The sequence below is a fragment of the Haliaeetus leucocephalus genome, unplaced genomic scaffold (assembly GCF_000737465.1).
Source record: "Haliaeetus leucocephalus isolate CR32 unplaced genomic scaffold, Haliaeetus_leucocephalus-4.0 Scaffold262, whole genome shotgun sequence".
Classification (NCBI taxonomy): domain Eukaryota; kingdom Metazoa; phylum Chordata; class Aves; order Accipitriformes; family Accipitridae; genus Haliaeetus; species Haliaeetus leucocephalus.
In genome coordinates this window covers 8,793,153-8,805,599 of record NW_010972698.1, presented here as the reverse complement: position 1 = coordinate 8,805,599, position 12,447 = coordinate 8,793,153, and the positions used below count along the sequence as shown (strand labels likewise).

Here is a 12,447-nt window from a genome sequence, read left to right as displayed (position 1 = left end):
GTAGCGTAGGAGTCAGCGGCAAAGACTATCAAATGTGCTTTGTGATTATTCATAATCAGAGCTCAGATCTAAAAGTTACAAATGGCCCAAATAACACATTAAATAAATTGTTAGACCTTTAAATACCTTTGTCGCAGCTGACATCACATTTCCCAGCTAAAAATCACATCCTCATAATGGTACAGACTGGATCCTGGGATCTGAAATTCACATGTGGATCCAAACTGGGATTTTTCTTCTTGGGACTAATTTCTCTTGGGGGGGGAGAAAAAAAACAAAACAACAAAAAAACCCCAAGAAATAAATAGAGGGCTACAGAGAAGTACCTGATTTTCCTTTGTATCTGGCTCCTACCAGTCCAGCAATAAACTTCAAGACATTTCTTCCATGGAAGAGTCAAATCCCAGGCTGACCAGCTATGCAGAAAAAAAATCAAAGATAATAATCTGGAAATAGTACAAGTAGAAATGAGGCAAAGCTCTTTTTTTCTTTTTTTTTTTTTTGCCATGGTACTAACAGAGTCATCAACATTTAAGCACTTTGCCTTAGACATACCTTCTCAGCCCACTATTTCTCTACAGGTATGTGTGAATTACTTGATTTTGACCTGGCTGGAGGTAGTTAACATTATCAGCACAGATGCACCTTATCTCTCTGACTTTCAGCATGAAAAGAGGCTCTTATCAGGCAGCGATAAAGGAGAGAGAATGGATGGTAGGAAGAACAAAGCCTCAGTGATATCCTTCTCATTGTTTCCTCCTGCTGAGGCTTTTTTAAAGAACTATTTGTCTGCATGACCTTCCTACTGATCTGATTTATTTGACTATTAAAATCAAAACTGAACTTTGCTGGAATATGACTGAAGAAAAAAAAAAGGTATCAGTTCAAGTAATTCAACTGCACTAAAACCAGCACAGTCCACAGTTCTCTGTGTGTCTCAAATATAATATTCCCTGGCCTTCTCATTAGCTATCGTTGTTTCCATCCAATATGCTGGTGGGAGATGAAAGGTAATTGATATATATAACCTAAATGCATTGTGGAATGTAGTGCATTGCAAGCTATAATAAAAATTTTAATTATGAATATATTCTGCACATAGAAGATATAAATAGCAGAGATGCTAAAGCATGCATTTTCCAAGTACAAACAAACTGATTCCCCAGAGCTGGGAAAATCAGCCAACTCGCAGTATGGACGTCCGTTCTGGGGAAGCAATGGCCAGTGCAGCAGCTCATCTAATAGGTCTGCTGTGGCTGTGGAGTCACTCAGGAGTGAATGCCCATGCTCTTTGCTTGACCTTGTGTATTCAGAAGCCATTAGCAGTTTTCTTTTCCATTGCAGCCAGTGACCTACCCCATTTCCATAGTTTCCATGATTTCGGAGCCTCTTCGGCTATGCTTCAAAGATGGAGTCCTTTATCCATCTTATTATAAAATGCAGTTGCTGTGGTGTATGTCTTGTTGACGCTGAACTGGCCATTCCCTTGATCTGTTTGAAGTGATGGACCTTGGACACTGCAAAATTAATGAAGCTTTTCCTAACTTCCTCTGTTACAGTGTGCTCTTTTTTGGGCTCTACCATGACTGGGATCTTCATACAGCTTTCAAGTTTTTAAGGCTTGCAATCCCATTGATGGCTTATCTGAAATTTCTGCTATGTAGAAATTTAGATTTTGGGTTTTTTCTCCCTTGTGCTCTGTTTGATTTCCTCACCTAAGGGCCTTGCTGCTTTCTGCCTCTTACCAGATAAGGATAGCTCTTTCCTGAAATCCAAGTCTTTACCAGTACCCTGGCCCAAGAATTCACTTTTCTCCTATCCCACTGCTGGTATTTATTTATGAGTCTTTCTTCAGGACCTGCCTATGCTTCATGAACATCCTTTTCTGTGCTGGAACCAGAAGGTGCCCCGCATCCCCAGCTGAGCTGCTGCCTGGGGAGCAGCTCTCCCTTCTCGCCCTGCACATCCTGCCCTTGCCCATTTGCCTGCATTGCGTGCTGGCGCATGGGGTTTGCTTTATGGCTCTCCAGGCGTGTTTTCCCACATACTGGAGAGCTCCTTCGCTATGTATGTGCTGGTTTGCATCTGCCGTGGGCTTTTTCTCCCCTGGGTATTGCCTCTTCAAAGCCATGTGTGGTTGGCGCGGGGCCGCTGCAGCTTCCCTGGTGTGAATGTCTGGTTGCTGGTCAGGACTTCGTTTGCTTTTACCCAGTGCAGCATGTGATTTTGTGCTAGACAGTACTTTCATCTTCTCTCTGGCTGTCTTATTCCCCAACTGTTCTAATTGCTTTTTCTAATACTAGATTGTCCTCCTTTAATAATTTTTTTTGTATTATTTTTGAGATTGATCCTATTAAGTTCTTATCCTTCAGTATGTCATCCCCAGCTTTGAAACCAAAGTCATTTGTTGTGAACTGCAGCTGAATTACCTATGCATTAATTGCCTTTGTAGGTCCCTGATTTTTCTCATAGACTTTTTTTTCTTTCTATGACATATTTTTCTTTGAAAAATATTAAGCATCATTTACCTCAAATAGCCTGCTTGGATTTTTGCTGCTTGCTTCTCTGAGCTTCTCATTAAACCCCCAAGCTCTGCTGATGTTATTACCAGTTTGCCCAACACATATTACAAAATTAACAGCTCTGAAACTGCACAAGAGTTGTCTGTGTCAGGCTCTGTAAAGATTAACTTTCTCCTGACCCTCTTCCTGTAATGCTTTCTGTTCAGGACACACAAGGCTGTAGTTCTTGTGCTAGCCTGCTTGAAAGCCATTGCTGATATATTTTCTGTGCTGTTTCCTGCTCTGGGTTTTGCAATGAGCAATAAAGAGGCACGTGAGATAGAAATACACTAAATAGCATTTAATGACTTCTGTACTTCATAGCGCAGCTAATTACACAGCAAAAAAAGCACATTTGAAGTTCCTGTGCCTCTCAGGCAACGAGCCCCCCTGCTCCATAGGCTGCAAGTAAGATAGATATGTTGGTGAGCGCGTTTTAAAGGCGAATGCTGCATCTCCTCCTTCCTTCCTGGAGGAAAGTACTACAGCTTGGGCACTTCCTAATCTTGTGGGGCTGCTGCTGGCACCTCCTGGGACAGCAGCAGACAGCAGTCCTGCTACTCCTGATGTAGAAATCATGCCGGCTTCTGTCAGCATTCCCGGCATAACGGGAAGGCTTCCCGACTCAGCCACGGCCAGACAGCCTGGTCCTGAGGGCATTGTCACAGCCATCTATATCTGCATCCGACAGGCAGCAGCCTGATTTCCAGCTTAGCCCACTGACTGCTGTATAATAAAACACAAGAAAGGCACACACAGCCCTTTTTGTGCCAGCTAGAAAGACTCTAGATATCTTTATACATTATTCTTTCCAAATGGGCGTGGGGAGGATTTGCATCCCAGGAGCACACTTAGAGGAAGGGGCAGAAGCCCTTGTGCAGCTCTGTGTAGTGTAGAAGAGCTTAAGTAACTGATTATCTTGTGATTGTTTCACAGTGGGAAAGTTTGAAGATCTCAAGAGTGCCTGGCTGCTGAGCATTACCATCACCTCAGCATTATGTTTTAGCTGAGTGTTTGTACCATGGCTCTGCACCCGCCTAATCCAGAGCTAACCAGAGTGTGCAGCAGCAGAGCGCAGGGAGCTGCCATAATCCATTTCAGCCTATCGGCCCTGAGCTAATGTAAACTCAGGACTATCCCAGTGCTTTCAGGGAGCTAAATCGAGAGTCACGGGATTAAGCCCCTGTGCCCCAATTTGCCACAGGCTTCCCATGGGACAGCCCTGTGCTTCAGCTCCTCTGTGCTAAGTTAAAAGTAACAGCGTTTTCCTCCATCAGCTTTCCAGCCACAAGGGAGCTGAAATACTAAACACATGAAGAGGTTGAGGAACCTAGAGGCTGCAGCAGTGGTAGCCATCTCATACAGAGAACTGAAACTGTCTTCCATCACTGGGGTCTGCTGGCTGGGTCAGTACCAGCTGAGAAGCTGGCTGTTATTTGGCAAAGTATGATCTAAACCATATGGCCCAGCAAGGAAATGGTGATGGAAATCTTTATAGAAAACATTTCACAAAATGTAAACAACAGATTTTCTACACAGAGATGAAGATGGAGATTAATGCTTGAATTATCCTGGATAATTAGTGTAGCAGGTAATTATTTAAAATCTGGCACATCTGTGAATACATCACTTTGACTGAATTAGAAAATCCTCACAACTGCTACAGTAAGATGGCTTCAGCGATCCCATGGGGAAATCTTTATGGGAGATTAATTCTCACTTCAAATGGCAGAGATTTGCAAGAGGATTATGTGGCCAGTATGACACATTCGCATTGTGATAGTAAGTGATACAGTTTTTTTTCCTCACAGAGAAGCTGAGTGCTGGTTTCTTTGAGTTCATGTGTTCTTTGAGCTTGAGGGCTCAAGCCCTCTTAAGGAGTGTTTTATAGCTGAAATGATGAGCAGTGCTTGAAAGAAAATGGTGACAAGAACAAGGGCAAGAGCAGCAGAAGCTCAAAGAGAGGACAGTGGAATCCAAACTTGGATTTAAATTCCTAAAGCAACAAGGTCACACTTCCAAAGCTAGTGGATATGTTTCTTTAGCTTATTATGAATGTTACCAAACAGTTGTAGTCTAAGAACATTGTATGAGACAGCACAGGTCCGCGAGGATCCTGTCCTCGCTGTGCAGTGGATCTGCTTGAAGCCCCTTGCCATGGCAGAGCACTGCAGGGCACCCCTCGAGCCGCTGAGCTCCCCTTGGCACATGGACTCTCACTGTATTGATATTCAGGAGCTCGCTTTGAGTATTCAACTACGTGCAATCTTCGCAACAGCTCTGATGCAAAGCAGGCTCAGACTCGGGCAGCTCTCAAAAATGTAAATCTTGCCAAATGGCCTGCAGTCACTGGGGAGACGCACCAAAAACCTGCAGCACATCTGGTGGTCCACTGGGCCACGTTCACAGCCCATGCAATGACTCAGGTACTGGTTATAACTCATGAGTGCTTCAGGTTTGAATTGGGTATCGAATGATTGCTGAAGCACGGTACTCTTGGTACTCAACACAGGGAGGAGAGTTAGGAAAGTAGCAGTTTTGTGTGCAGATTTCACTACTTACAGCACTAAAGAGAGCTCTAACCAAGAAAATGGTGGTTTCCTGGCACACAAAGACATTCTCAGTAAAATTGAAATGTCTCTTCGCTATATATTTCTAACACAAAACTGCTGCCAGGAGCTCTCATCTGATTTTTCTCAGGTTCTCAGAACATCAAGGTGAGTAATTGAGACAGGCAGAGTTTATAAACCCTAGGGAATTCACAGCGGCAGAAAAGAGAGAAAGAAAAGATACTTTGAGCTTTGTACAGAGGGTCTAGTCTTTTAAGAGAGGTTATATTGCACTCGTTGACTGAGACTGCACAGGAACAAATACAGGTGGGGCTGAAGCCAGCATCCACCAGCCTCACCCACAGACACATTCAGATCAACAGGGATTTGTTCAGACCAACCACAGAACTTCCCCAATGAGAAACTCCTGCTAAGTTTCACAGCACAGCCCCACACCTGCATTTAGCCCCTAGTCAAGCCCATGTAGTCCCCTTAAGCTATTTTAAAATGGAAGAACAAAACCCCAAAACACTCTGTGCAGAAAAGCTAATTTGCAATCCCCAAACTACAGATTTGCCCTATCCTCCTCTACAAACAGCATCCAACATCCACTACTAAATTGCTGCTGCCTAGGACATGCCCTTTTTATAATGGGCTGAAGGAAATTGCTACCAAGTCACCACACCTGATCCCACCACCAACACTGGACATTTGATGGACCTTTGTAGAAGGGAAGGGTGGATTTATAGCCTTCTCCAAACTACCTTCTCCCTTCTGACTCCTCAATAGGACATTTACACCTACTTCTGTATTGACAAAGAACTTTAAATATACGTGTCTGTATCCAAAATAACAGTTTTTGCACTCTCCTTCAGCTACTGCCTTGCCCTAGACTCTCCAGCTGCCCCAGATAGTGCTATCAGTGTTGCCAGGTGTCTGTAGTTCCTGCACACCCCGAGAAAGGCTTACTCACAGTTGGGCTGAATAACTCAATGCTGGTCTCATGCAGCTATTCCGCTACAAAAGGCTTTAGATGCATGAACCAGCAATGCACCCCTTCTCTGCCAAGAGAGGTTTGATCTCCTGCCTCCGTTGCATACAGCATGTCCTCCCCAATAGCCCCTTGGCTCAGCTGGTGTGTGATGCTAGTCATTCTTCTTCCAAAGACTGTTTCCACTGAAGTTGCCCAGACCAGGAAACATTCAGGTAGGAAGATGGGCACAAGTGAGGCTTTAGAATTGAGCAGGGAGCAGCCAGCCCTGCTTCTGGAAGAGGCTGGGACAGCTCTGCCTTTAACTGTGAGCAGTTATTAGGCAGGAGTCAGCCTCTGGGCTGGTTGCGGAGCTCGGAGCACTAACCCAGAGTCTGGGAAGGAAGAATAGCAGCTGCCTGACACCAGCTTGTCCTGCTCTTCTCTAGCTCTGCTGAGCTTGCTGTGGCCTGCAGGTAGAGATAAATGAAGAAAAAATGAGCAAAAAAATTTTTTTTGGTGGGGTGGCAGTTATTTCTACTGCTGTAAACTGCATTTTTTACTACCTGGAACATCATTTCCACCAGCATTAGTTTCTAATGCTTCATGGGGATACTGCAATTTTCCTGCTTATGGGGTCTGATAGTGTATGAGGCAAACAGGAGCATGGCAGGCTGCTTCTCTGAGTCTACCTACAGCTTGAAAACAGCCCTTTTGGTAAGCTGGCAGGGGATAGTAGTGTTCTGGGCTGATTCAGACCATCTGCAGAGACAAATGTGCTCCTGGGCCACTGAGGAAGTCTTTTTAAATTGATTGCTGCACATAATTTGAATACACTACTAAAATGGAGTTCAGCTGCACCTCACTGTCAAAATGTAAGCGTATTTTACCCACGTCAGAGCACTGGAGCGTGGCCAGAAAGCCAGTGTAGTAATTTTTGGGGCATGATGTTCAGCCATATTTTATTGAACTCCCTGTCCTACACATCGCTGCTTGTTTCTGAGAGCTGCTGCCCTGCAGCCCAGCATCCTTGACTCAAGAGGGCTGCTTGTTCCAACCTGGCTGAAATCTCCTCAGAACCGTAAAATCCTGCATTGTCCTTTTCTCCTACCTTGTGCTGTTACTTAGCCTAAATCATCACGGCTTTGGTTTAATCTCATGTCAGATACCGTTAGCGTAAATGCTGAACAGCTAAAATGTCATAACCATCAGCTTAGCACTATACTCTGCAATGACAACAATACACAAATTTACCATTTAAATTCAGTGTACGATTATAAGCTGTGTTCAGCATTGCTTGGCTTGAAGGCTTCAAACTATTTCCTTCCTTTTCCGTCTAATGTCAGAATTTCTGCAGAACATACAAAACAGTGGCATTTTTTTAACTTTAAGACTAGTATGAAACAGCCTGAAATCCATTTTGAATAGCTGCAGTATCTCTCTGAATCCAGGCTGCAAGTAGATGTCTCTGCCCTGATGTTGAAGGGAATATGCAGTTTGTTACTGGGCAGGACAGCCTGTCGACTCCACGGACTAGACAGCAAATAGCTTGATTTGGGGATCACCATTTTGCAGTCTGTAAGGTCAGTGTCTTGTATAATACGACTCACTATTCCTTTCCTGGTGACTGTATGGACTGTGTGCCTATCTGTGCAGCTGGAAAATGATGCTGTTAACTTTCCCCCTTTACTTGGTTGGGATGAAAAACACTAGAGCACAGCAAGCTAGCATGGTGATAATATAAATGAAAAATACCCACAAACCAAACAGTAATATGTCTCCCGTTTTATGTAAGGATAACGCAGAGGCAAGATTTAAAATATGGCACGCATAAAATGTGTTACTTCCCTCTAAGAGCTGAATTAATGGATGCTATAAAAAAGAAACGAAATCAAAAAACACCATGAAATATCTTTTTCCAGGGAAGAATGTGAGAATTCATTGGATTTGGACATGAGAAACAGCAATCCGTGATAATAAAAGTGCTAGCAAAAAGCAAAATAAGAAATGTGTTTTCTTGCTTCTTGTTTGGCGAACTAATAAGCACAACCTCTAAAGGACGAAGCCAGGCTTTAGCATGTGAAATTATTTTTGTGGAATATTGCTATTGTCTCATTTTTAAGTGATTGGTATTTTTACACTCTAGCTACATGTCCCCCCCATTTTTTTTTTTTTTTTTTTTTTTTTTAACTACACCTGCAGCAAGGGAGATGGAAGAAGCGATACTGCTTTGTCTGCAGCTGGAGAAATCCTTTATTGCTCACATCACCTCAGCCATGGGCATTTGTGCCAGGAAAGCCTGCCTGAAGCTGTTGATAGTCTCTTTCCTTCTCTCATAGGACCATGCGGATATTGAGTGGAAGTTTGCACGGACGAAGCTCTGGATGAGTTACTTTGATGAGGGTGCCACTCTGCCACCTCCTTTTAACATTGTCCCGAGTCCCAAGTCAGTTTGGTACCTTTGCAAGTGGATTCACAATCAGCTGTGCCCAGGAAACGACTCTGACAATGAACAGAAGAGGCATGAAAACCTCAAAACATTCACAGTAAGGGGCTGCGTGGGTTTATACTTCGTTTTTCGAGGGTGCTTGTGCATGTTCAGGATTGTGAGGGCCATTGCTCTGCTAGTGCAGTAGAAGGCTGCTGGATCCTTACCTCCTAAGAGCCATCAAGATCTCTAAAGACAGGACTAAACAGGTAACATACCTGTGCCTTTCTCTTTCCAGGAACGGCATGCGGACAACCTGATTCAGAATCAACATTACCAGGTAAAGTCTTGAGCACATAAAGTTTTTACTTGCTGTTTCTTCTTCCTGCTCATTTTCTGATACCTCAATTCTTGCTTGCTTCTAGAATATATTTTGGAAGTGTAGGTTCTCTAAGAGGATTTTGCTTATCATGGACTAAAACATTTCCTCATTAGAGGTGGGATGATTCAGTAGATCACCCCTAGCCTTTCACCCCCTCTGAAGTAGTAGAAACACTTGCCAGGTATCAGTCTGGCTGCTGAAGTCAAAGGTGACGTCCCCATTGCCATCAGAGGGACCAGGCTGTCACACCATCCTGATTAAAACTGTTTCTGCAGCACTTTTACACGCTCTTGAATTGTTCCTCTTCTGCTCTTTTTTGCAAAGCATCCCCAACTCAAACAGTGGTTGGGATTTTCTTTTGTTTTGGACAGCTCAGGAAGGAGGAATGGCTCCTGTGTTGAATTTTGCTGGTTTTGTTTATTCTCAGCCTGCCTGTCATCAAGTACTCATTGAAGTCAACCTACAAAAGGATGAAACTGTATTAAAAACACCAGCTTCAGTACTTGAATTCAGGGTGATGTATTATGCCAGCATGCTGGAAGGAAAAAAATTCTCCAGAATGTTAGGTGGTACGTTAGGCTATACTGTCAAAAGCCATTAGTAATTTGTCTTACTTAAGACATCTCCTGCTTTTTGAAGAGTATTTTTATCTGCAGTTGATGTTTAACACAATTAGTCACCTCTGACAACAGACATTTGGTACTTTCTGACTGCGCAGCACAGCTTACGGGTGCCAGCAGTGGGAGCTCTTAAAAAAACCTCCCAGTAAAACCTTGGTGTGGAGACCATCTTCATGCTCAGAATTATCCCTATTTATGAAACAGGGGAAATGAACGGAAGGTTTGCAGTAGTCTCCTCCTTATGTAGAGATCACCCTCTGTGTACGTTGGCTGGCACAGATAAACGTACAAGCTCGAAGTACCAGTTTTTGCTTAGATAAAGCCAGCAAGGGGGGACACAAGCATGGAACAAAATGGATCTCATCCTACAAAAAACCTGTACTGTAACAAACAGCCCAGGTAACACAGAGGAGCAAAAGCCCGTAGAGAAGTCACTGAGGGTGTGATTCAGTCCCTCCAGCACTGTCCACAGACACTGCAGCAGCCTTGAAAAGTGTTTCTAACCTGCCATTAGGGAATGCCCGGGCAGCTGGCAGGTGTGGTTTAACATGAATGTGCATTGCCCCATGGGGTCCTGGCTGTTCTTCAGGTTATTTGTTGTCAACATAGCCTGCTTGCCTTTCAAATACTCGATAAACAATCTTCAAATGGCAAGCTTAGCTTATCACGATACACAGCATATACACATGAGATTGGTAATCTTAAAAACTTTCAGCAGCTGAGATTAAATGGCTTGAGGACATTTAAGACCACCAAGAATTTTTTCTCAGTGACTTTTACATACACAAAACAAATACAAAATACCTGCTTGCTGTAGTTAACAACTGAGCCTTCAAGATGGAAGGTAGATAACCCTTTCCAAAGGTTTGTTCTGTTTAAAAGAAAGTGTTCTGTTTCAAATGGTAAGTGATTTTCTTTTTAGACAGCAGAGTCAGGACAGTCGCTGTCAGTAAGAACTCAGTAAAATGCATTAAGAACAGTTTGGTCTGAGCCAGCAGTTGAATCACTCGTATTGTTTCCTATTCCAGGAAGTGATAAGAAATCTTGTGAAAAGATATGTCGCAGCAATGATAAGGACCTCCAAAACCAATGAAGGTTTAACTGAAGAAAATTTCAAGGTAATTTATTATTCCTTAATAATAATTTATTATATTAACTCAAGTAGCCACTTGCAGAGTTTGCACTAACTTGTTAAGATGATTTGTAACCTGCTGTGGAGACAGGACTATTATGGGAGCTGGGAATATATTTGATGTGCATGTAGGGGTTTTTTGAGCAGAGAAAATACTATTATTTGAGTGTCTTCTCATATGATTGCCTCCTAGATTTAATATACAATATGTTATGTAGACAAAAGCATTGGAAAACTGTAGGAATGAAGTATCTGATTTCAGTCAACATGACATTCCTAATCCTAACCTAGACAGAGCCAAAGAATAAGTCTCAATTAATGGATACGAAGAACACTTACCAACAAAGTTAAAGTTGGGCCTATCAACTAAACAGGATTCCTGCCATATTTCTAAATTTCAGTGGCGTTTCCCCTTTTCTATAACTGTCTTATTTGACTTTTTGGGGGGGAGGGGAGTGGGGTGGGCAGAGGGGGCTGGTCAAGAGGGCCAGTCCCACGGCTTTAGAGACAAAGATCTTGTGAAGTCTACAATTCTCAGGATTACCAATACTTTTTTGTGTGTGTGTGTTACTGAATAATGAAGATGTATGTGGTATTCTTCTAAGTGTGATTTGGTATCAGCCATTTGCATAACTCTGAACAGCTCTCCCAAGAGAACGTGATCATTCTTTCATGTCACAGATAAAGCTGCTGAGTGTAACTCATTTCTCCTCTTGCCCTAGGAATTAAAACAGGACATCTCAAGTTTTCGCTATGAAGTTCTTGACCTCTTAGGAAACAGGAAGCCCCAGAGGAGAAGTTATTCTACCAGCAGCACAGAGGTGTCCCAAAAGGATGAAACAAATGAGGATAGTGCTGGAGAAAAATCCAAAGCCAAGAGCGTGTCTTTCAATGTAGCCAACAAAAAAAAGGACTTCAATGTATCTGCTCTAATTAAAACTATGTCTGGGATTGATATGGTGGAAGAGAAGCCAAAAAGCAATGGGATCAGTAAGCGCTCTTTTGTCCGAAATGGAAACAGAGTTCAGAGACTTTCCAGCTCCAAGAAGGAGTCCTTTAAGAGACTGGGCCTGCTTTTCTCCAAGATGAACGGACATGTACCTGAACCAAATTCAGAACCCATGTACACTATTTCAGATGGAATTATTCAGCCCCACTACATGTGGAAGGACATTAAATATTCTCAGATTGATAAAGAGAAGGAAGAGAATTGTTCCAAAAGTGAAATTAACCTCAATGAGGTGGACTACAGTGGGAACACAAGACTTACAGGACAGAGCAAGGAGTGCCCTGTGGTTTGTACCAGCTCCCTTCACTGTGCTTCCAGTATTTGTTCCTCTAATTCCAAACTTATAGACTCATCAGAGGATGTGTTTGATTCATGGGGAGAGGCTTGTGACTTGTTTATAAACCAGTGGAAAGACGGGCAGGAGGATCACGTTACAACTCGGCTATAAGTAAAGCTATCTTAACATTCGCTGGAAAACTTAGCCAATTATTTGTAATGGTTTGCTCTCATCTGATTCAGCATTACTATTTCCTTTCTGTCCACAGGTGGAAAAAAAAGTGTGAAACTACTTCTGTTAATCTATTTTGTAGCCATCTGCACCTTTTTTAATTTAATTTTTTTACTAAACTAAAGGTTTCACCATTTATAAGGTCACTATAAACCACAGGAATTCCTTCGGATGCAGTCTTAGTCTTCAAACCCCACAGACTTCAGACATGCTGGTGGCCGAGTAAAGGATTTCTCCAGTGCTCTCATCATTATCCCACCGCCGCTGGGTTATCGCTGCTGCTATCCA

At 42.9% G+C, this 12,447-nt stretch overlaps 1 protein-coding gene across 1 annotated transcript in view; it reads left to right on the top strand.

Annotated features, from left to right (window-relative positions):
• TRPC5 (transient receptor potential cation channel, subfamily C, member 5) overlaps positions 1-12,197 on the top strand; it is a 66,265-nt gene extending 54,068 nt beyond the window's left edge. Inside the window, exons 7-10 of the mRNA XM_010569035.1 lie at positions 8,420-8,626; positions 8,807-8,848; positions 10,539-10,628; positions 11,365-12,197. Coding sequence (XP_010567337.1) covers positions 8,420-8,626; positions 8,807-8,848; positions 10,539-10,628; positions 11,365-12,099 — 1,074 coding nt within the window. The 3' untranslated portion in view covers positions 12,100-12,197. The remainder of the gene's footprint in view (positions 1-8,419; positions 8,627-8,806; positions 8,849-10,538; positions 10,629-11,364) is intronic.
• The last annotated feature ends 250 nt before the right edge of the window (positions 12,198-12,447 follow it).